The sequence below is a fragment of the Pogona vitticeps genome, chromosome 4, assembly GCF_051106095.1.
Source record: "Pogona vitticeps strain Pit_001003342236 chromosome 4, PviZW2.1, whole genome shotgun sequence".
NCBI lineage: Eukaryota > Metazoa > Chordata > Lepidosauria > Squamata > Agamidae > Pogona > Pogona vitticeps.
Genome location: NC_135786.1, coordinates 88,677,406 through 88,699,331, shown reverse-complemented (window position 1 = coordinate 88,699,331; position 21,926 = coordinate 88,677,406). Strand labels below are relative to the sequence as shown.

Below are 21,926 nucleotides of genomic sequence, written 5' to 3'. Positions count from 1 at the left end.
TGGTCTCTGGGTGTTTGTGTGAATTTCGTTGTATGGGTATACTATGTATACACTTACAATGACAATAAATTTATTTGATTTGAACCCCAAAAGGACATGGCAGAGCTGTTCATGGTTCATTCACCTTCACAACTACAAGCAGAGAAGAAACTAACTAGACTACAAAGCATGGATGTGCATGATGCCAAGCACACACAAGAATAAAAGGAAACAGCCACTGGGACAGGAATATCCTATCTGATAGTATCTGTTGGGCTACAAGCTGCCTATCAAAATCTAATGAGATAATTAAAACAAAAATCAAGAGGAATAAACTAAACTTAAAAAAAGAAAATGACAATGAGCTACTATAATACAAATACTTAAATACCTGTGCGATAGAGTTCTGAAGCACCTCTGAAGAAGCGGGGCAAAGCTGCCTCCAGCAACATAATGAAGTCTTCAAGCTCTTCAGTAACTCCCACTAGGAAATATTCATTAATCAAGTTGTATTTGGCTTGTTCCAAAGCCCATCTGCTTCCCACATTCCTAAAACGATAAAAAGTAATTACAGGAAGGTTTTGATGTCTGCCAAGAATTTTGGTTTCCTTCATTTAGATATTCTCACACCAGGCTAAAAGAATGGCTGGGCTGTTATCTTTGCACAGGCAAGAAAACAAAGTTTCAGCCACACACATTTTTAATTTCCTTTGCTTTTTTCCTTGCTCCCCACTTTTTGCTCTCTTCATTGCCTAGGTTAGATGTCAAAAGATTTATGGCTCTGATTTCTAACTTCTTGATAACACAACTGCCTTTTTCAAGTGTGCTCTGCAATATTCAATATGGAAACTTTTCCTGTTATACCAAACTTTTCAGGAGTATCACTTTTGACATGGTGTAAAAGTAGAAAGTGAAAGGCAGGTTTCAACTTTGCACCAGTCTTCCATAACAGACTACAGAACATTTGTATTTTGGCATGCCTACTTTAGGAGAGGTGAAACAGGGAGGGGGCAAGAGGAAATTCAATCTTCTGGAAAGGTTAAATATTCATATGGCACTTCATATTTTTGCAAGCATTTGTCATGCCTTGGATGAAATAAATAATCATATATACATTTATCTCCTACAATGATATACAGTGTAGAAAATTTGCAAGAAATGGTCTTCAGACAAAGTGTATTAGGGCAGAATTATATTAATTAAGCATTGTCTTAGGTTCCCTCTTTTCCCCCCTACTGATAAGTTAACCGTAATAAGACTTGACCTGAACTACTTACATATGATAAATCAACTTCTAAACTTCAATTTCCTGTAAGGAAATGGTTCAATAGTGATAGACACATGCATCCATCCATATTTATATTGTAATTGCCATAAACTTTACTTTTTAACTAAAAATGAAAGTAGCTTTAGCCTGTTCAAATATTTCTTCAACTTAAAAATAACTTCTACTTAAATGAGCTTTTAAACAATATGCCCCAGTCATTAATACAAAGGTTGAGGAAAGAAATGCACAGCTTAGTCTGAAAATGGTTGATAGTCCTCTGGAGCACAGAAAACAATTTTGTTTGATATGTTCAAAGGTACACTTGTCAATTAAGGTGCAGATATGTCTTTCCCCAAATTTTGGCTTCTTTTTGATTTGTTAAAATTCACTTTAATAATATACTTGATATGCAACTTAAGTAAACTTTATACTCCTACCAGCATTCAGAGCTGTGGCCACAGAAGAATGGGATTTGAAGCCAGAGTTTCTCAGGGGCACAATCTGAACCTCCAGCTGCTACACATTCATCAAATGTCTGGAACAAAGACAAAAACTCAAGAGTAAGCTGTAAATTTCCATCTTGCATATCAAACGTCAAAAGGTCTCCATGTGGATATGTCGCCATTTGTACTTGGGTTACAAGGACATAACTTCACATTAAGAGGTCCATTTTCATCAATGTGCCTCTTGCACTGGGAGAAAAGCAAGGCATAAATGAAATAAACAAATGCGCCAACCATGCCAGTGAGTCAACATTTACTGGCTTCCATTTGCAGGCAACATAAAAGGAGATGGTTATGTGAACAGCACATGCAGAATTCAATGTAATGTGGCATCTGGTATACAACTGCTAGTGCTAGAAAAGCAACTAATGTAGTGGCATGCAAGAAGCCAAGCCACATTTGATTTCAGTGGGAATCTTCCATTACTCAGAATGTACGTACGATTGCCTCGGCACTAGTACCCTGACCCATGAAGATTCACTGACAAAAATTACCCTGCTGGCTAATACTTTGGGGGCAACCTCCAGCAGGAGCTGCACAACAACTCAAAATAAAGCTTTAGCTACCTTTAAGGTCTCCAACCATTCTTATGAAGCTGGTGTAGTCTAATTATCTTAGGACAGTATTAACTATGGAAGACTCATCACCTGGATCAGAGTTTAATTCTTCCCTTGTACAGGAAATGGTGGAGAAATAACAGCATAATTTACAATACTGTACTGTTCCAGAACAATACAGAACCACATAGTATAATGCAGATGGTAAATACAGAAGGTGCCTGCATGTGCTAACCAGTATGGCACTGAAATTGGTGCAAAGACGCACGGACTGCTCTACTGCAATCAAGAGGCTTTTAAAAAGAAGTTTTAAAAAAGGGTGTGTGTGTGTGTGTGTGAAAATGCATTTACAGGAGAAGGCTGGTCCTGAAAAGCTGCACATAGGTACATGTTCTATGAATCTCTATGACAGCAACTGATACTTGCATATAGTTCTTTTGGGAAAATACTAGAAGTCGTCTCACATTGAGTGGCTGAAATCCTATTGTGCAGTTATAAAATGGTGTAACTTTTAGGCATCAATTGCTGCTAGTTAACAAATCTTCATAAGCATTATCTACTACACAGCGAGTCACATAGCTCATTATGAAACAGATACAGTGGTGCCTCGCATAACGAGCGCACCGCTTAATGACGAATTCGCATAGCGATCCGTTTTTTGGGATCACTAATGCGATCACATACCAATGCTTTCTATAGCCGAAAATCACTCTGCAACGATCAGTAAGCATTTCGCTTACCGATTTTCGCATAGCGATTTTTAAAAAGCAGCTGATCGGCGGTTCCAAAATGGCCACCGGACAACCAAAATGGCCACACGCAGCATTTTCACGCCCTACCCTCGCTTACCAAGGGTGCGAAAATGGCGGCCGGATGGGGAAACATCGCAGAACTGTGAGTTTTGGGCCCCATTGGAATGCATTAAACAAAGTTTAATGCGTTCCAATGTGATTTTCCGTTCCATGTAGCGATGTTTCCCCATAGTGACGGTTAATCCGGAACGGATTAACCTCACTATGCGGGGCACCACTGTAATGTCTACAGAGATTTCTTAACCTACTGCGATTCACTTCTGAAAGTTATGCCATTTTTGTAACTGCACAACAGAACATCACTGAGTGAAATTGCTTTGTATGCTTGTAGGCTGCATGATAATTTTGAATCTATATGTGTGCACGTGCAGACACACATAGGACTAGAGTGAGTGTACACAGGAAAATAGAGCCTTGTTGTAGTAGAACTTGCTATGGGGAAGTCTTTATGTTTGGCAACAACATAAGCCCATTTCATGTCATGTACCTATTTTATGATGGTTTCATACAACAAAAATTGTAGTAATTGTTATGTTCTGTCAAGTTGCTTCCAAGTTAGAGCAATCCTAACAGCATTTTCAAGATATGTGAGATCTCAAGGTATAGTTTACTACAGCCATCCCCCAAAGAGTTTCCATGGGTGAATGGGGATTTGAACCCACTTTACCTACTATATCACCATGGCTCTCAAGACTTTATTCACGATCTAAGAATAGAACCAGGTATTCTACATTTATAAGCATCATTCAAAATAAAAAAAATTCTATCACTTATGCAAACTGAGCTGTTGAAATATTAAAGTCAGAAATGCTTCTACTGCTTTGTTGATGAAATTTTGACATTGGGTAATGGTGATATATGCTCTCACCTTGTTTATCTAGAAATATCTGCATTGTTGTACGGAGAAAAAACTGATGGTGCAAGCTCAGTAGTATGGTGACTGATACGGTAAGATTTCCAAGACACTAGCTAATGATGCTCTAAAAAGTATATGACAAAAATTATTCAACACTGAATCATGATTCTATTCTTGTCATGCCCACATGTTGATGCATAGTAATACCTTTATATCAATTATACTAGATTGAATACACCTCCCATAAATAGAGGTTCCTCAGTTCATGGAATGAGTACTAACAGAAGGGAGGTGAGCAAGAGTGGAGGAGGTGATCTTTGACAAATTCTTTCAAAACATGCCTCTCAGATCTGCTCTACAAGATTCTGGGATTCTCCAAAGAAATGGGAAGGGGGCATAAAGACACACAGAGATGATGGCTGCTTTTCACATAAGCAGGAATGACTCACAAAGACTCCTACTTTCAAAGAAAACATCTTTATGACTAGGTCACTTTATGGTCCAATCCAATTCAGGACCAAATTTGCTTTTGAACAGTTCTGTTTATGTGTTTAGTTAAGCTACAGTCTGCAGAGGTAAATCATGAACAGAGCCCCCCAAGATGTACTTTTACTTTTTTATCGCCTTGTTTTCGTCTTCGGAGTCCAGGCCTGTAATCATCACCAAAACGCAGGAAGTAATAATAAGAAACCAGCCGTTCTATAGGATCTCTAATGACATTGATGTATATAGGTTTCTTTTTAACGCCAAATCTGAAACAGAAAAGATAATCCAATTAACAAATCAGAGCATTTCCTGCATGATGCAAAATTTGATTTAGGGTCAAGTTAGTTTTAAAAGATGTTTCCATTTTGCCATGTTGAGGCACTTAGGACAAACAATGAGAAATAGACAATACGTTTTCTATTTCAAAGGTTTTACAAATTTAAATGCTCTAAATATTTTTCAAAGAAACATTACCATACCTTATCCTCATACATTCCATTTTAATAGATTTTAAACAAGGATATTTAATATTTACATATATTCACTCAGCTTATTTTTTATAATAATGATTATCAGCAGAGATCCTGTGTGGTATTTCTGCTTCTGATAGATGCAGCCTCTTATAAACTATGCTTTATAAGAAAGGAGATAATACAGCTGGTGTGACCACAATTACCAGATGGGGGAAAGGTATGGGAAGAAGGGAGATGATCAGATACTCCTTTTTGTTTTCTCAAGTCTTGCTATACAGGAATAATAATTCTGCCTGCTGCAAAATGGGAGCTGCAAAAGTGATTAACTGCATTAGCTCAATTCTGAAGTTCAGAAATCTTGTGGGACTGAACTAAGTTCAGCACTTTAACTTTTATGTTCCATTTCAAACATGGCACTGTAAAAACTGAAGCATAGTTTTTAATAATGTTGATGGGAGCATCAGCACAAAGTAGCACTATCACAATGCATTAGGCTCCTTATTAAAAATGACACGTTACCTACCAGTAATTGTAGTTCTTTGAGTGGACCTCTGTGATTCACACTATGGGTAATCCGCACATGCACGGAGCCTTGTTGGAATATTCTTGAGCTTCTGCGGTAGCAAAGGAAAATACATTAGCATAGACCCCTGATATATGTACCTTGGCGAAAAGAGTGTGACAGTGGGGAGGCCGGGTCGGGACATGTCAATCACAGAGGTCCACGCGAAGAACTACAATTACTGTACAAGTAAGTAACCTGTTGTTCTTCTTCATGGCCTCTGTGAATCACACTATGGGTGACCAAAAAGCTACCGTACCTGGAGGAGGGTGTCACGCCAAGGTAGATGATAACACAGCATGCCCAAAAGCAGCATCAGATTACTGCCAATCGTCCAATCTGTAGTGATTGATAAACATGGATGGCTGTGACCATGTGGCAGAGGCGCAGATGTTTGGTACAGGAATGCCCTGAAGAAACACCATAGATGTCGCCAACACCCTAGAAAGAGGGTGGATATTCTGTGGCACTGGAACTCGAGCAAGCTGATAAGCAATCTGGATTGTAGATGCAACCCAGTTAGATATTCTGGGTGAGGTAACTTGAAGAACCTTGGCAGGAAGTTGGTAACTGACAAGAAGTCTAGCTGAGCATCTGAAGAATTGAGTAAAAGCCAGAGCCTATCTTACATCCAGAATATGGAGGATACTTTTCTGACAAGTAGAAGGAGACAGAAAAAAAAGAAGGAAGAACTAAAGGCTGGGATAGGTGGAACTTGGAGACAACCTTGGATAGAAAAGAAATATCTACAAAAAGTTTAACCTTATCTGGGTAACACTGCATATAAGGGTAGTCAGACGTTAAGGCTGAAAATTCACTAGTACGTCAAGCTGGTGTGATGGCCACAAGAAATATGGCTTTGAAGGTAAGTAACCTGAGGGCAGTTGACGTCATGGGCTCAAATGAGGCTCTTGTAAGTTGTCAAAGGATGAATGTCAGTGACCACTGAGGTGGTAGAAGGTGGACATATGTAGTAAAGGTGTGATAGCCCCTTGAGGAAACGTTTCAGAGTAGGGTATCTGAAAAACTAAGTTGCTGAGAGGTTTATTTATTTATTTAATTTATTTATTTATTTATTTTATTTTATTTCTATCCCACCTATCTGATCATATTAGACCACTCTAGGCGGCTTGCATTTATACCCTGCCCATTTAGTCAATCAACTACTCTGGACGGCTTCCAACATATATGTTGGTGGTTGATAAGCCACAATTCCAGAAAGGTAGACCTTGAAGCCCCCTGCACAGATTGCTGCCCTGTTGTAGCAAAGGGGCTTGAGTAATACAGAGAAGCTATGAGCTATGCCATGCAGGGACACCCAAGATGGACAGGTCATAGTGGAGAGTTCCAACTAAACACGATCCACCTGGAGCAGGAACTGGCAAGCCACTCCAGTATCTTTGCCAAGAAAACCCCATAAACAGAAACTATTATTTATTTATTTATTTATTTGATTTATATCCCGCCCATCTGGTATATTTATACCACTCTGAGCGGCTAACAACAGAACATGTACAATTAAAACAATATAAATCCATAAGCATCCATTATTGACAAACATACTAAAAAATAAATGATAGATAAGAAAGAGAGAAAGTTAAATTAAATAAATTAAATTAAATTAAACTAAAACATACGATATTAATTAATTAATTAATTAATTAAATTTATATCCCGCCTATCTGAATCACATAGGACCACTCTAGGCAGCTGGAAGATGAGTCCCTAAGGTCGGAAGGCGTCCAACACGCTATTGAGGAAGAGCAGAGGACAAGTACAAGTATCTCCAGAGCTAATGAAGTGGTTGGGCCAAAGCCAAAAGAACGTTCAGCTGCAGACACGCCTGGAGGTGAAAGTCTGATGCTGCAAAGAAAAATACTGCATACAAACCTGGAATGTAAGATCTATGAACCTTGGGAAGCTGGAGGTGGTCAAACAGGAGATGGCAAGAATAAACATTGACATCCTGGGCATCAGTGAACTAAAATGGATGGGAATGGGCGAATTCAATTCAGACGATTATCATATCTACTATTGTAGGCAAGAATCCTGTAGAAGGAATAGAGTAGCCCTCATAGTCAACAAAAAAGTGGGAAAAACTGTACTGGGATATAATCTCAAAAATGATAGAATCATTTCAATACGAATGCAAGGCAGACTTTTCAACATCACAGTAATCCAAGTTTATGCACCAACCACCAGTGCTAAAACTGACCAATTCTATGAAGACTTACAACACCTTCTAGAACTGGCACCAAAGAAAGATGTTCTTCTCATTATAGGGGATTGGAATGCTAAAATAGGGAGTCAAGAGAAGGGGAAGATATGGAGGCAGTGACAGATTTTACTTTCCTGGGCTCCATGATCACTGCAGATGGGGACAACAGCCATGAAATTAAAAGAGCTGTTGAAGTGGTAAAGGTATTGATGGACCACACTGTATTACGGTGGAATAGACAGATGCTGGTGACGCTGAGCAGGATGAGCACTCACGGTCCTCTTAATGGAGAAGAAAATAGCAACTTGCTGGTGCTGCAACGTGCCCGGAGCCGAGGAGTATTGATCGGCTTGGTTGGGGCTCTTAGGTGCCAACAAATAAGAGGTGCCAGGTAGTCCTGGGTGATCGTGGTAATATGATCCCTTTGACACAGAACACTCCCTAGCAGAGACATCTTGCAGGGGCAGCACCGCCAGGAAAAGCGACTGGCCGATAGTGTTTGACGGGCTTCTCTATTAGGCACCGATCAGGGGAAACAGCATCCCGATGATGGTGCTGAGCGTGATCTCTTTCTGCGCGAGAAGGCAAGCTGACACTCATATAGGCTTGATGCCTTTGTTGATGTGCTAGGCCTACAGGGACAGAGTAAGGCACAGTTTCCGGTTGCATTTAGTGTCATGGATAACTGACAAGGCAATCTGTGAAGACTCACTCTGAGAGCCCGAGGATTGTTGCAGGCTATCAGGGAAAGCCGTGAGTTGATCAACACACTGTTCCCATTTGGGAGACTGCGACGGCGAGGTTGATGAGGTAGAAGTGCCTCCTCATCTGAAAGAGAACCAATATAGATGAGGTTTCCAGACTCCGGTAGTTGTGGAGTCAGGGAAACAGTTTTGGGAGGCTTTGATTTCGAAGACTCAGCCTTCTTCGGAGGTGACGGTTCCAATGCCAAGGAAGCGTCCATGGATGGTTTTCTCTTAGAGCAGGGATCATCAACACCCGGTCCACAGACACGGAACACCCCCACCCCCTCGCACGCACGGGGGTTGTCGTGCTTGCAGGTGGGCGTGTTGCGCAAGCATGACACACTCACCTCTTGGGCGAGCCTGGCTTTGAACAGAGGGGAGGTGGCTTTGCCATGGCGGCCCACTCGAGCCTGGAGGACCTTGAGCTGATGGGCGGAGCGCTGACGCAAAGAGGAAGATGCAGCTGCCGTCTCCCCAGCAACCCCGGGTCAGAGGAGGCTAAGAAACTGAGCCGGAACACCGGCCAAGCCCCCGTGGCCACTCCTGCAATGGGCTGGCCACCCGCCCAGTCAGGAGCCAGGAGGAGGAAGCGGGTCTTGACGCCCCGCTGGCCCTCCAGGGCCACCACCTCGGCGGCGTACTCAGCGAAGAGGACGCGGAAGCCCTTGTCCTGGAAGGCGTGGCTCAGGCGCTCCACCCATCAGCTCAAGGTCCTCCAGGCTCAAGTGGGTTGCCAAGACAAAGCCACCTCCCCTCCGTTCAAAGCCAGACTCGCCTAAGGGTGGGTGTGTCATGCTTGCGCAACACACCCACCTGCAAGCATGACACCCCCCATGCGTGCGGGGGGGTGCCCCCGCCCCCCACTGGTCCACGCACAGAGTCCGCACCCTCCAACCAGCCCCCGGTCGGAGAAAGGTTGGGAACCACTGTCTTAGAGACTGTTTTCGATGTCGAGGGTTTCGACGTAGAATGTTTGGCTTTGTACACTCACGTGACCATCGATATTGAGGGCAGAGTAGGTTATCAATGATTGGAACAAGATGGAGTCGCTGACAGGCGCTGTTTTGTCACTTTGGAAACAGCTTCATCCATGGCTTTAGGGATTGCTCCCAGAGCTGAAGCTTGAGGCTAGAGAGGTGACAGTAGATAACTCCGCGTTTAAAGTTTTTGCAGCAAAGAGCAGGATCTCATTATTGCAGGCTACACAGCTTTTAAATGGGCTTGGAAAGGCCATGAACTGAGAACCGGTTTTGAAAAGAAAACAACGGAAGGGGGGGATGCTTTGGCCCTAAGGCTGGAGCGTATCTTGTTTTGAAAATAGTAATAATAATAATAAAGTTCAATAACTTTCCTAATTTCGTTTTCAAATTTCTCACAGAAGCAACAACTGAGGCTCTCAACGCAGCGGTTGTAAGAAACTGAAGGGAGATCCTTGGTGCCAAGGTACATATACCGGTGGAGGGGTCTATGCTAATGTATTTTCCTTTGCTACCACAGAAGCTCTAGAATATTCCGACGAGGCTCCCCACATGCGCAGATTACCCATAGTGTGATTCACAGAGGCCATGAAGAACAACATTAACAAATGGAAGGGAGACATCTGTACCTTGTGCATTTTAACACAAACATGGCTATATGCTAGACAGGTAATTCTCTGCATGTTCATTACCCTTTCACAGTTTGCAGGCTAAACAAGCAGGGCTTTCCAAGCTGGATATGCCCTACACCTGAATATTGCTGATTCATCTGAATACAATAATTAAGAAATACAAAAATATTTTAAAATAGTCCTGATGTACAGAAACCTTTCCCCCCTAAGTTAACTGTTTTAATGATGAAGAACATTTTTCCAATTCGCAAAAATAAATGTCTACTGTTTAAACAAATATAGAAATCAATTACATACAAAGACTTTCCAACAAATGAGCCAACAACCCCAGATCTTCTAAAGCAGAGCTATGAAAAACAGTTCTGAAGTTTTATCACTAGAAGCATATACCTGCTCTGCATCCAAATAAAGAGCATAAAGACTGGTTCTAACTGCTGCATCCCTACGTCTATGGTTATCTGTGTGTGCCTAAATATCTGTTAGGGGAAAAAACATACCCTGAAATGATGGGAGCAGCAATGGCTATGACACTGGGTGTGTGTGTGTTTCACAGCATTGTGATTATTTGACCTACCTACTCAAAGGACGTATAATAATCATCCTCCTATAATGACACACATATTCAATCCCAATTGGGCCATAATACTTCAGTAAAATTTTGTAAACAAAGCTGAATGAGAGAATGAAGACAGTGAAGAATATTGCAAAAAGGCTGTCTAAACAGCAACACAAGCCTTTGTCTTCAACCTACAGCAGTGTAAAATGCACACACCACATGGCCATCTCAGTTTGAGCTCTCAGTGCTTTAGTGGTTAGAATGACCAGGGGAGATTCCTGGGCTTTACTGAGGGGTTCAGCTGTCACTCACTTCCTCCACGGCACCAGCATCTCAATCTACTGTATTATTTTTTTATATCTCTTTTCCTGAGTTGAAATTGCCAATCATATTTTTTGTCATGTGTATTTTTTGTCACACAGTATTTCTCCACCCTGGGGTGCACCCTTATTTCGCACAGTAATCATTCCGGAATTGCAGATACTTCTGAGTCGGTCTGTTTCTGAACATTAGTCTGAATAAAGTGCATCTACAGTTATTGTTTGAACTAGGGAACCAAATAAGCATTTCTTCATCAGGTTACAAAAATTACAAGAGAGCTGCCAAGACAAGTAAGCATGCCCAAGATGTTCGTAATAGCCATTTCTGGCAAATGCTTGGATGATTTCAGCCTTGTTTGCCCAGAGGATGTTGGCATGAAGCTTGGGATTGTGAATGCCACATCATCTTAGAATTGCAGAGCTGGAAGGGACCCTGTGGATCATTCAGTCCAACCCCTGTCAAGGAGGCACAGTGAGGACCTCTGGATCTGCAGCCAGATAGCTAAACCACTAAGCTATCCAGCGGGTTATTATATTTAGATCCAGTCCAATCTGGCTGAATTAAGCCTAGTAAAATAAATTTTAGAGCCCCAAGCCTTACTCCAAAAGTGGAGAATCTTTTTCTTGAGGTAGCCACATCTAATCCTCAAGAAGCAATATTTTAATAGGAGTATTTTAACAAGCTTTATAGTAGTCTCAAATCTTTATTTTGTAGGGAATGTAGATGAAGATACAGAGCAGCTGAAAGTAAAGCTGAATGGCACACCCTTCTTCTCTGGGTCAAATGTCAAGAATAATCATTCTCAACCGGTGGGGACATGTAAACCAGTGATACAGTGAAGCAGTCTAGGTGGGATGCAAGGTATTCATAACAATACAGTGGTGCCTCGCATAGTGAGCGCCTTGCTATGCAATGAAACCGCATAGCGAGGGGTTGCGGGCCATCGGCAGAACGTTCGCTCAGCGATGGCCCCTTTGGGCTTTTTTCGCTATGCAATGATCGTGCGGACGCGATCAAAGCATAGCGAACAGCTGATCGGCGGTTCCAAAATAGCCGCCGCTAAAATAAAATGGCGACTGCTGCTTTGCCTCGCTAATGAGGCATCCAAAATGGCCACCGCAATGGAGGAACCTCGCAGAACGGTGAGTTTTAAGCCCATAGGAACGTATTAAATCAGTTTTAATACGTTCCTATGGGCTTTTTAAGTTCACTTAGCGATGTTTCGCTGGGCGAGGGTTAATCTGGAACGGATTAACCTCGCTAAGCGAGGCACCACTGTAATTAAGAATTCACTCTTCCTCAATTCCCCAGTCCTTCTACAAACTGGGCATACAGATCTGCATCTTCTATATTTGTGTTCTATATACTGTACCAGCAAAATTCATACTTAAGACTATTGTTATAATTTCCACCAATAATACAGGGTGGCAATGTTTAAGGGTTCATGGGCCATTTTTGCCCACACAAGAACTTGGTGGGATTCATGGAGGAAACACAATGCCCTATGTGGTACTGAGTTCCACCCTCAGAAGGGGAGGGGAGAGGATGTTTTCAGAAACAGGCAGTTAACTGTTTATTTCCTTCTACTTTCTTAAAATAAGATATTTGGGAACTAAAAACCAGTTTGGAAGAAAGAAAATAACATTTAGATGGCAAATTATGCACTCAGAAGCTTCTGCAGTGACTAATTTGCTGTACTGGGTACTAAAGCAGGGCGTTCGGAGACTAGCCCCTGGGAGTACATGCCGTTTTTAGGCAACCCTTTGTCCATGTCATATTAAAGCAATGGCTATTTTTGTTTTTGCTTAGCTCCACCAATCCCACTGTACTTTTTGTCATCCTTAAAACTTACCATATACAATAACATTAAAATAACATAATCCCTGTATACACAAAAATGCCTTCTTCCAAAAAAAAAAAAAAAAAAAAAAGGCAAGCACCTTTTTTCTTTCATAGTGGAACCCAAGTTCTGTAGCAACAGTGATTGGTGGGGCACAGGACATGAAGGTTAAGAATCACTCATCTAGAATACTGTATCACCACTCTTGTAAAATGTTTATGTTCAAAGTGATTTTATCAGTATATGTGAGTGTGACAGTGTTCTCTCTCAATTTCTCTCCTTCCCTCCCTCTCTCTCTCACACACGCAAACACATGAAAGACTTATGCCAACAAATGACACTATAATTATCAACTGTACAACACCACTCTTGTTTATTGCCAAGAACAAACACTGCACTTTCCATTACTTTAATAATAAAAACTACTCATTAATAGAAGAACACAAGTTGTTGGTGGAAGGGATCAATCACTAGGTGAAAGGGTATCAAATAAAAAAACAGGAATAATGTGTCCCTGGAAAGAAATATGCATATGAATGAAATCTGTGAAATTGCTTAGTATCCTTTTTTTGAAGTAAAATGGTTTTAGAATGAAAAGTTACAGTAACTGCATAATGTTTTAAGCTCTCTGTCTTATCAATAATGTATAGAATAGAGTAATACTTACCTGGCAGTTCACAAAGTTAACAACTTTATTATTTCATTTCACATTCAACACAGGAAGTCTGTTAATATAAAATTCTGCACTTCTGAAATTTGAGGAAACAAAACAATTCTATGCTCATACTGCTTTTCAAAGACTGAATTTTGGCAACTATTTCTTTGCCTGTAATGTTTCCATATGGGAACATTTCGCCTGCTGTTGTAGCCTTTGGCATTCTTTACCTCATATGGCATGGTTATGGTAAAACTTTATCTGCAATGCATACCTTCTTTGTCTTTGCTTTTTTCTTGTTTTCCACAATACATGGAATAGATAAAACTGAACAGTTTCATTCCCTTTTGGAATCTCGCTCTACCTACAGATTAATCATGGTTAAGTAATGGAGAATGATCCAAGACAGAATGGATGTACATAATGAGACTATGGATAAAGTGTTCTGTCATTTTTTAGTCCTCACTCTTGCTGTTCATATAATGAATCTCCACATCTTTACCAGCTAGATCAGGAGAAGGGAAGGTTTGGCCGTTGGACTGCATTCAGCTACCCAGGCCCCAACAGGGAACCCCAGAAAAGTAGTTTGCTTCCAAATTGGAAATCACACTTCCTAGATCTTTCCAGGCTATAAACGTAACTGTTTAAACGTAACTTCACCTATCTAGTCTTTTGCTGGTTGTTAAAAATGTTGCATTTTTTTGGTAAAACAAAAAGTTTTTATATTAGGAATTAGCTGATTTCCTTTGTTAGCAGAACATAAGGCAGAAAAATACAAAAAGTGTGAGAGATTTAGCCCAGTTTCACAATTTCTCCATCGGGACACACAGTCTAGCCCATTTTGTAGTAAAAAGTGATCATTCTAGATGTATCTTAAAAAGAAAGAAGTGACATTTAATCAGTTACCATTTGTACTTACAGTAAGGTGATAAAGGACAAAAATGGAGTTTCTAGCATGGAGACACGCTCCCTACCCACTTCTCAAAAAGTGATCAGGAAAGAAGAGCAAGCAATAACAAAGGAACCAGAAAACATACAAAAAGAAGCAGCTGCCTAGTGAGAGAGGTGGGAATAACTTTACCACTCAAATTAGTGACAAGCAGTAAATTATAATAAGATATGCCTTCTCACGGACATTGAGACATGCATGGCTACAATTTTCCCCATTAAAAGAGAGAGAGGGTCTTTTAAGGCCTAAAACAAATCACTGAGAAGTGGGTTGCAATTTTGGAACACAACATTTCTAGGTATTTCATTGGGGACTGGAGAGGAACTGCAGCATCTGAAGTTCAGAGGAGGGGGAAATGGCCCATGGTCCATTGGAATCTGATCATCCTTGAGCTAAGCTTATGATCATGCTCAAGATGTGATGTGTAAATCATGGAATGAGAAGTCTTCACTACAGTACAGTATAATCTACAGAAGGATGGTACTAGCAACTCTTAAACCCTGTGATATAATGCACCTGTGTTTGGGGTATATGGAGTTCCAGAACTTATTCATATGTGGTTTAACTGGTGAGGAGGGAGCAACACACACACACTTTAGATAAAGTGTACTCTGCCCTCATTGCTCAACTCTGTAAGGAAACAAAACGTGTTGTCCCACATACATCAACTGACACTTATACAGTGGTGCCTCACTAGACAGTTACCCCGCATGACAGTTTTTTCTCTAAACATTGACTTTTTGCGATCACTATAGCGATTCGCAAAACAGTGATTCCTATGGGGGAATTTCCCTAGACAATGTTTGGTCCCTGCTTCGCAAACCGATTTTCGCTACACAACGATTTTGACAGCTTCCTCCGTGCTTGCAAAACAGGTGTTTTCGGGACCTAAGCTTCGCAAGACAGCTATTTAAACAGCTGATCGGCGGTTCGCAAAGTGGCTTTCTTATGGCCGATCTTCGCTAGACAACGACGATTCTTCCCCATTGGAATGCATTAAACAGGTTTCAATGCATTCCAATGGGGAAATGCTTTTCGCTAGACAATGATTTCGCTAAACAGCAATTTCAGTGGAAGAGATTATCGTCTAGCGAGGCACCACTGTAGAGCCATTTTCACTGTTCAGCTTGACATACAGGATAAAGCACAGATACATAATAATGATGTTTACCAAGAGGCTAGAAGGTCTAAAACAGGTCATGGAGCCATAGATCATGTACTTCATCAATACTGCAGTGATTACATTTAACCAACATTATTTTGTGTTAGAAAAACTTTGTAGGCACGTACATACTCTTAAACTACATTTCTGTGACTTAAAACTTTGTGGATAGCCAGTGAAGTTGGATCCAACATGTTCACACTATAGCTAAAGGACTGACACTCCATGGCTGGAAAGATAAAGGGGCTTGCCTACTAACTTCCGCCTCCTTCCCCATATTTAGAATGTTAGAAACGGAGCTACTGCTAAGTACCAGTTTAACTGGCTCCAAAATTACCACTTGAATTATGTAATCGGGGAGTGCAATTGTTAAAATAAGTCTCCTGTGAAGACAGTAACACACTATGGCATTGATTTAAGCTGATTAAGGAAGGACATTATAAACAATATGCTGTGTCACAGTTCAAAAACACCCCAAGGTATGTTTGCTGGTCCAATTAAAGCTTTGAAAAAGCAACAACTTTATTTCTCCTTTCCATTTTCCATGACCTCCCTATTTCCCATGACCTCCACATTAATTATGTGATGTGATAGCCCAGTGGTTCAGCTCAGTATCTGGCTGTGAAGTCAGGGACTGAGAGATTGATTCTCCACTGTGCCTTCTGTGACCACAATCAGCCCATGTAGCCTTGGACAAGCTGCACAGTCCCAGGACACCACCAGAAGAAGGGAATGATAAACCACTTAGGAATATTCTCTACTTGGAAAACCCTGAAAATATCTCCGTAAGTCAGAATTGAATTGATGGCACATGATCATTGTGACACCTAGATACTGTTTCAAAGCAAGAAGGGTGAGATTAGTACATAGGATGTAGTACATAGGATGGAGGTGAAGGCCACAATGATCATCCAGGCTCTTGGGTTTTCTTGTATGGTAGAGTCAATCCATCCCACTTGACAAACTTTTTCCCACTTGGGAAAGCTTTAGCACCGCCTAAATAATAATAACTTTGGAGATATCCAGGTAATTTAAAATACATTCAGCTACATAAATACTAAATAAAGAAATAAAACTATGAAAAAATGATTAATTTCTCTGTTTGTTAATTAGGAGTAGATGGAATGTGCTCACAGTTATCAAATATATACATGTTTCCTTGAAATACAAAGAAGCTATAGGATTAATGAAGAATTATTTCTGGGACTTTAATTGCCAAAACATGTTAAGAGGAAATGGAAGTGTTTGTCCTTTCGAAGAAGGATTACCAAAATGACAAGTCAATAATACAAAGAAAGGAAAGATACTGACTGGTGTCGCTGAAAGCAAAAAAAAATGATGTTCAGAACTGCAGTTTCTGATCTTGACCATTAGATGGCAGTAAAGTCTAAAGTGACTCCCAAAACACTTTCAAATGACAACAACATATTTTAAGCTCAGATTGCGGCAAACTGAGCTGTTTGTTGAATAGCTTATTTATTTATTTATTCGATTTATATCCCGCCTATCTAGTCAGTTAGGACCACTCTAGGCGGCTTACAACAAAAAATACCACAATATAAATAAAAACAGTATCACATAAAGAAAAGCTTTCAACTTTTGACAACTAGAACAAACACAAAGGGAAAGGAGAGGAAGGAAAGATCAGGAGTTGATTGAGGGGAAGGCCTGCCGAAACATCAGTGTTTTTAGTTGGTTTTTGAAAATACCCAGCGAGGGAGCCGCGCGAATATCAGGGGGTAAATTATTCCAGAGGTGAGGAGCCACCGCCAAGAAAGCTTACTTTGCAAAATCTAAGAAGGATATATGTCCATGATAAAACCCAGGTTTCATCTCCTTCCAGGAAGTTACATTCTTCACAAATCGTACCTGCAAGAAAAAAAAATCCTGTAATGTTAACAAAAACTTGGCTGTTTACAATTAAATGAAATAATCTATCATCAAGAGATGACCCTCAGCTAGGGCTCAGCTCAGCGGTGACAAAAGTTCAGTTTACTGTGAAACAGCCAATCAGGCTTTTTGCAGACACCACCAGAAGGTAACAAAGAAGTAGATTTTGAAAAGTCCATAATTAAATACAGTACATAGGATAAAATCAAGCGCACGTAGTGGTCTTAGTGTTCAAAATTCTATTTTTATGCCAATGGGCATAACTAATAGGATTTTGGTAATCAAAATGCCACAACAAATAATTGTTTAAATAATTCTTAACTGAAATGGCTTTGGAAGTATATATTGACCCTAGGAGGAAAAAAACCTTCCTACTCTCAAAGGCTAATTTAATATATTTAGCAATTCTAAATGTCACACAATACTGTAATGCGCTCATGCCAATATAAATGCAATTTTATTTGGGAAAATATCATCTCCAGCACCAAAAAGAAGGAGTCAAAATACCAAATCCTTAAGTCAAGATATAAAGCTCATTGTAGAAGGAAATACATTAACTTGCATTTAGTTAGAATCAGAATGGATCTCAAGTCTTTTTTATGGAAAGAGACCACAAATATCCACAGCAAAAGCATGTAGTAACAGTAAAAAGTGAACTGAGGCTTATCTACACAGGTTCATTTGGAGTGAGCTAAACATGGTTACTGGAGGTCATGGAAAGGTCCAGTACCCCATTTGTTGCAAACCTTAATATGGCAAATTCCCAGCAGCAAGCAATTTGACAGCCACACTGCTCACTTGGTTTGTTTCCAATGATTGCACACACTGGAAACAAATAAAAATGGAACAATTTTACCACACACACCCACAAAAAAATAGAACCCCCTGATGGGGGCGCAGAAAGTTATGGGTAGGAATACTTTCGGGGCTGGCTGTTTCGCTCCAGTGATTACATTAGGTGTTTGCTGGAAAAGGGAGTAAACCAAACTGTCCCCAAAGGAGACCAAATAGCAGGCTAGATGCCTGTCAGACTGCATCCTTAACACTTTGAACTGATATGCTATTTCTTTCAAGGGCTCTAATGCTTCCCACATAACTTCTGAGCCTGCAGTTCCCAACCTGTACCCCAACTACCAGTTTAACTTCAGCTCCTAGAAGCCCCTGTTTCATGGGCAATACCCAGAAATCCAGCAAAGTGACTCCTTTTATTACAAGTGTGGGACTGAAAAAATAGTGTCCTGCAGAAGGCCATCAGAGAGCTCATAACTGATACAGGTTTTGAACCACAGCTTTCCCATCATAGAGGACTTGCTCTTGGCCACTATCCTGTGCTATCATTCACAATAAAATGGACGTATTTGTTTAATTTACGTCCTGCTTTTCAACTGAACATCAGACCTCAAGATAGATAGCAAGAAAGCCCAAATGAAACCGTAAATTTTTTTTTTTTTAAATCCACTTCAGTAATGGGGGGAGGCATGTCAGATGAAAACCAGTTCCAGTAACATATCAATTCAGTTGCCACAACAGTCTATAAATAATAATGGAAGAACAGTCCATGGAAGAACAGAGACAGAACTATTTGGACTCACTTGCCAAGGAATGCCAGAGCTTGAAAGCAGCCACTAAGAATATACAGTGGTAGAACAAAAACCCCAGCCTCATATGGAAGAAAATTGTCTTTCAAGTAGCCAAGTTCTACTTGTTATCTTAAATAATCAAATTATTAGGCTTCGTATATTATAGCCAGCATTTTAAATTGTGCCCAGAAAGGAGCAGTGGCCGGTTACAGCTGTGGTAACAGGGGAACCACATGGTTCCTCTAAATGATTTAGGGGAAGTTTCTGAACACTTTCCAAAGACAGCCCCACATAAAGCATATTACAAGAATCTAAATGGGTTATAACTAAAGTATGTGTGTCTGTGGCCAGATCCAACATACAATCCTGTAATGACTAGCAGAGTGCTAAGATCCACCATTTAAAATGTGGTGTGATGCTGTCTGCTTTCCACTAACTGATTCATTTCAGAACAGTGTGTGAAAATCTGCCTCTCCTAACAGTGGGCCAGGGCTGTTCATAGATCTAATGGATGTTCAGTACATTAAATTGCAGGGCCTGTCTACTAAAAACACGAGTATGGCCCAGTTTGCCTGTCCAGAACTTGCAAATGTGCAAAGAGGTATAAGCAGAGGTAGAATGGAATACTGAGTAATATCCCAGAGAAACTGCATACATCTGTTCTGATACTGACTTAATTTTACCAGTTAGAATTCTTCGGAAGCATTTCTAGGGCTCCTAGGAAATAAGGTTACAGGCTTCTGGAATAGTTTGGACATCTCTATAATCCAGAAAGCCTTCATTAAACAAAATATGACAGTAAATGAAAATGTGTCACCTGCAACAATGTTATAGTACAGAAGTACCTCTGTTCAGGTTTCCAGAAGCTCTAGCATAGTACCATATTTTTCCATGTATAAGATGATACTTTTGTCTAAAAGCTTTAGATTAAAAATTGAGGGAAGTAAGGGGGGAAGGGATCAAAGTGCTTTGATTCCTGCTTTCCCCCTTCACTTTGTTGCAAAGAAAGTGCTTCCCCTCTCCAGAAAGGACCAGTGAACGGTTACAGCTTTGGTAACAGGGGAACCACATGGTCCCTCTAAATGATTTAGGGGAAGTTTCTGAACACTTTCCAAAGACAGCCCCACATAAAGCATATTACAAGAATCTAAATGGGTTATAAATAAAGTGTAGGGGGAAAGCAGGAATCATAAAAGTGCTTTGATTCCTGCTTTCCCCCTCCGCTCACTTGCAAAAAAAGTGGAGGGGAAAACACTTTCATCGCAAGAAAGTGGAGGGGGAAAGCAGGAATCAAAGTGCTTTGATCCCTGCCTTCCCTCTCCACTTGCTTGCGAAGAAAGTGGAGTGGGAAAGCAGGGACTTTCTTGGCAAGAAAGTGGAGGGGGAAAGCAGAAATCAAAGTGCTTTGATCCCTGCTTTCTCCCTCCACTTGCTAAGACCCACTTAGATTTCTTAATTGTGGGTTGGAAAAGTGGGGGGTGGGAGGCATCTTATACATGGAAAAATACAGTACATTCTGGCATTCTAAGTGCACTAAGCATGCTCTCTCCTCACTGGGCTATTTTCAGAAGTGTTACTGTTGTTCTGCAAATGTTGCCATTCCTACAAGCCCTCTTCTCACTGATGATACATACCATTTGAGTTACACATAAAGGCAGGGGCTGAATAAATCAATCTATTAGTATATATGTTACAAGTATGTCTCAACAAAAAAGGAAGGTCTAACCCTGATGCCATCTTATAGCATTACATATGTAACCAAACAGTGCTGTCAAGGGCTCCCTGTTTATTAAACAATGATTCTGGATACCATTATCTGGAGGACTCTACAATGCAATTAGAGGTATTGATATCCCCCCCCCTCGCACTCACTCATTCACTCATACACACACACACAAACAGAATGCACCAGAAAGTATCTCTTTATTGTAACACAGAAGTTAAAGTTAAAAGAGCTTATTCATAAATCTATATATGCTTTCTAAGCTATATCTCTAAGACATACAAACGAAACAGGGAAGAAGTCAGCTATGGAATGTTAAAGGTCAACTGCTGTTTCTTTTTGCTGCTAACAAGGTAACTTCAACAATTAAACAGAAAGGAAGTTGCACATTTGGCATCAGCTGTATTGTGCACTTTTGTGAAAGCGCTTACTCCAGCCAATAATGATGTCTTGATACTCTACTGATGTGAAGGCAAGGTTGTGCAAAATGGAGAGCACTTTAAATGTATGATATTGATATTGTTATCAAATTAAGATAGTAAATGTTCTATAGTTAAAACACAGCTATGAAGAAAAAGAGTAAACAGCCTGCCCAGAGAAATCTAAGACTTACAGGAGGATGTCCCACTCCTGAAGCTAAGCACAACAATCTAAGTGAGTAAACTCAAGAAGAAGAAGAAGAAGAAGAAGAAGAAGAAGAAGAAGTAGTAGTAGTAGTAGTAGTAGTAGTAGTAGTAGTAGTAGTAGTAGTAGTAGTAGTAGTAGTAGTAGTAGTAGTAGTAGTAGTAGTAGTAGTAGTAGTAGTAGTAGTAAGCATACCGGGTAGACACAGAATGTTAGCTGTCAGAAAAGAGTTGAAAAAAAGGTGGGATAGTATCCTGGAGTAGGGTCATGACTGGCCAGCTGGCTGGTTGGCATTCCAACTCTGATAGTGTTTTGCTGCAAGTTCTGCCTTTTCTGAAGAGGCAGACATTTACTAGTCATGCAAATAAGAAGCAAATGTATGTTTTGTTACAATAGCAGTCAATAGCTGGTTCACTTGGCTGGGATTAAATCATTAGCATATTTTATTTACCTGTCAACATCTAAAATGCTAAGACAATACACATAGTGATCTAACATCAAATAACAGTCTCCAGGAGGGTAGCTTTATTAGTTTCAAATAGAAAACCTAAATACTGC

General features: G+C 40.4%; 1 protein-coding gene across 2 annotated transcripts in view; it reads right to left on the bottom strand.

Annotated features, from left to right (window-relative positions):
- Window positions 1–21,926, bottom strand: part of HS2ST1 (heparan sulfate 2-O-sulfotransferase 1) — a 140,051-nt gene that overhangs the window by 11,101 nt on the left and 107,024 nt on the right. For both annotated transcript variants that reach the window (XM_020794578.3, XM_078392204.1), the window contains exons 3-6: window positions 17,335–17,420; window positions 4,588–4,726; window positions 1,684–1,781; window positions 371–528 (exon numbers count right to left, since the gene is read on the bottom strand). In XM_020794578.3, the coding sequence (XP_020650237.2) occupies window positions 371–528; window positions 1,684–1,781; window positions 4,588–4,726; window positions 17,335–17,420 (481 nt within the window). The remainder of the gene's footprint in view (window positions 1–370; window positions 529–1,683; window positions 1,782–4,587; window positions 4,727–17,334; window positions 17,421–21,926) is intronic.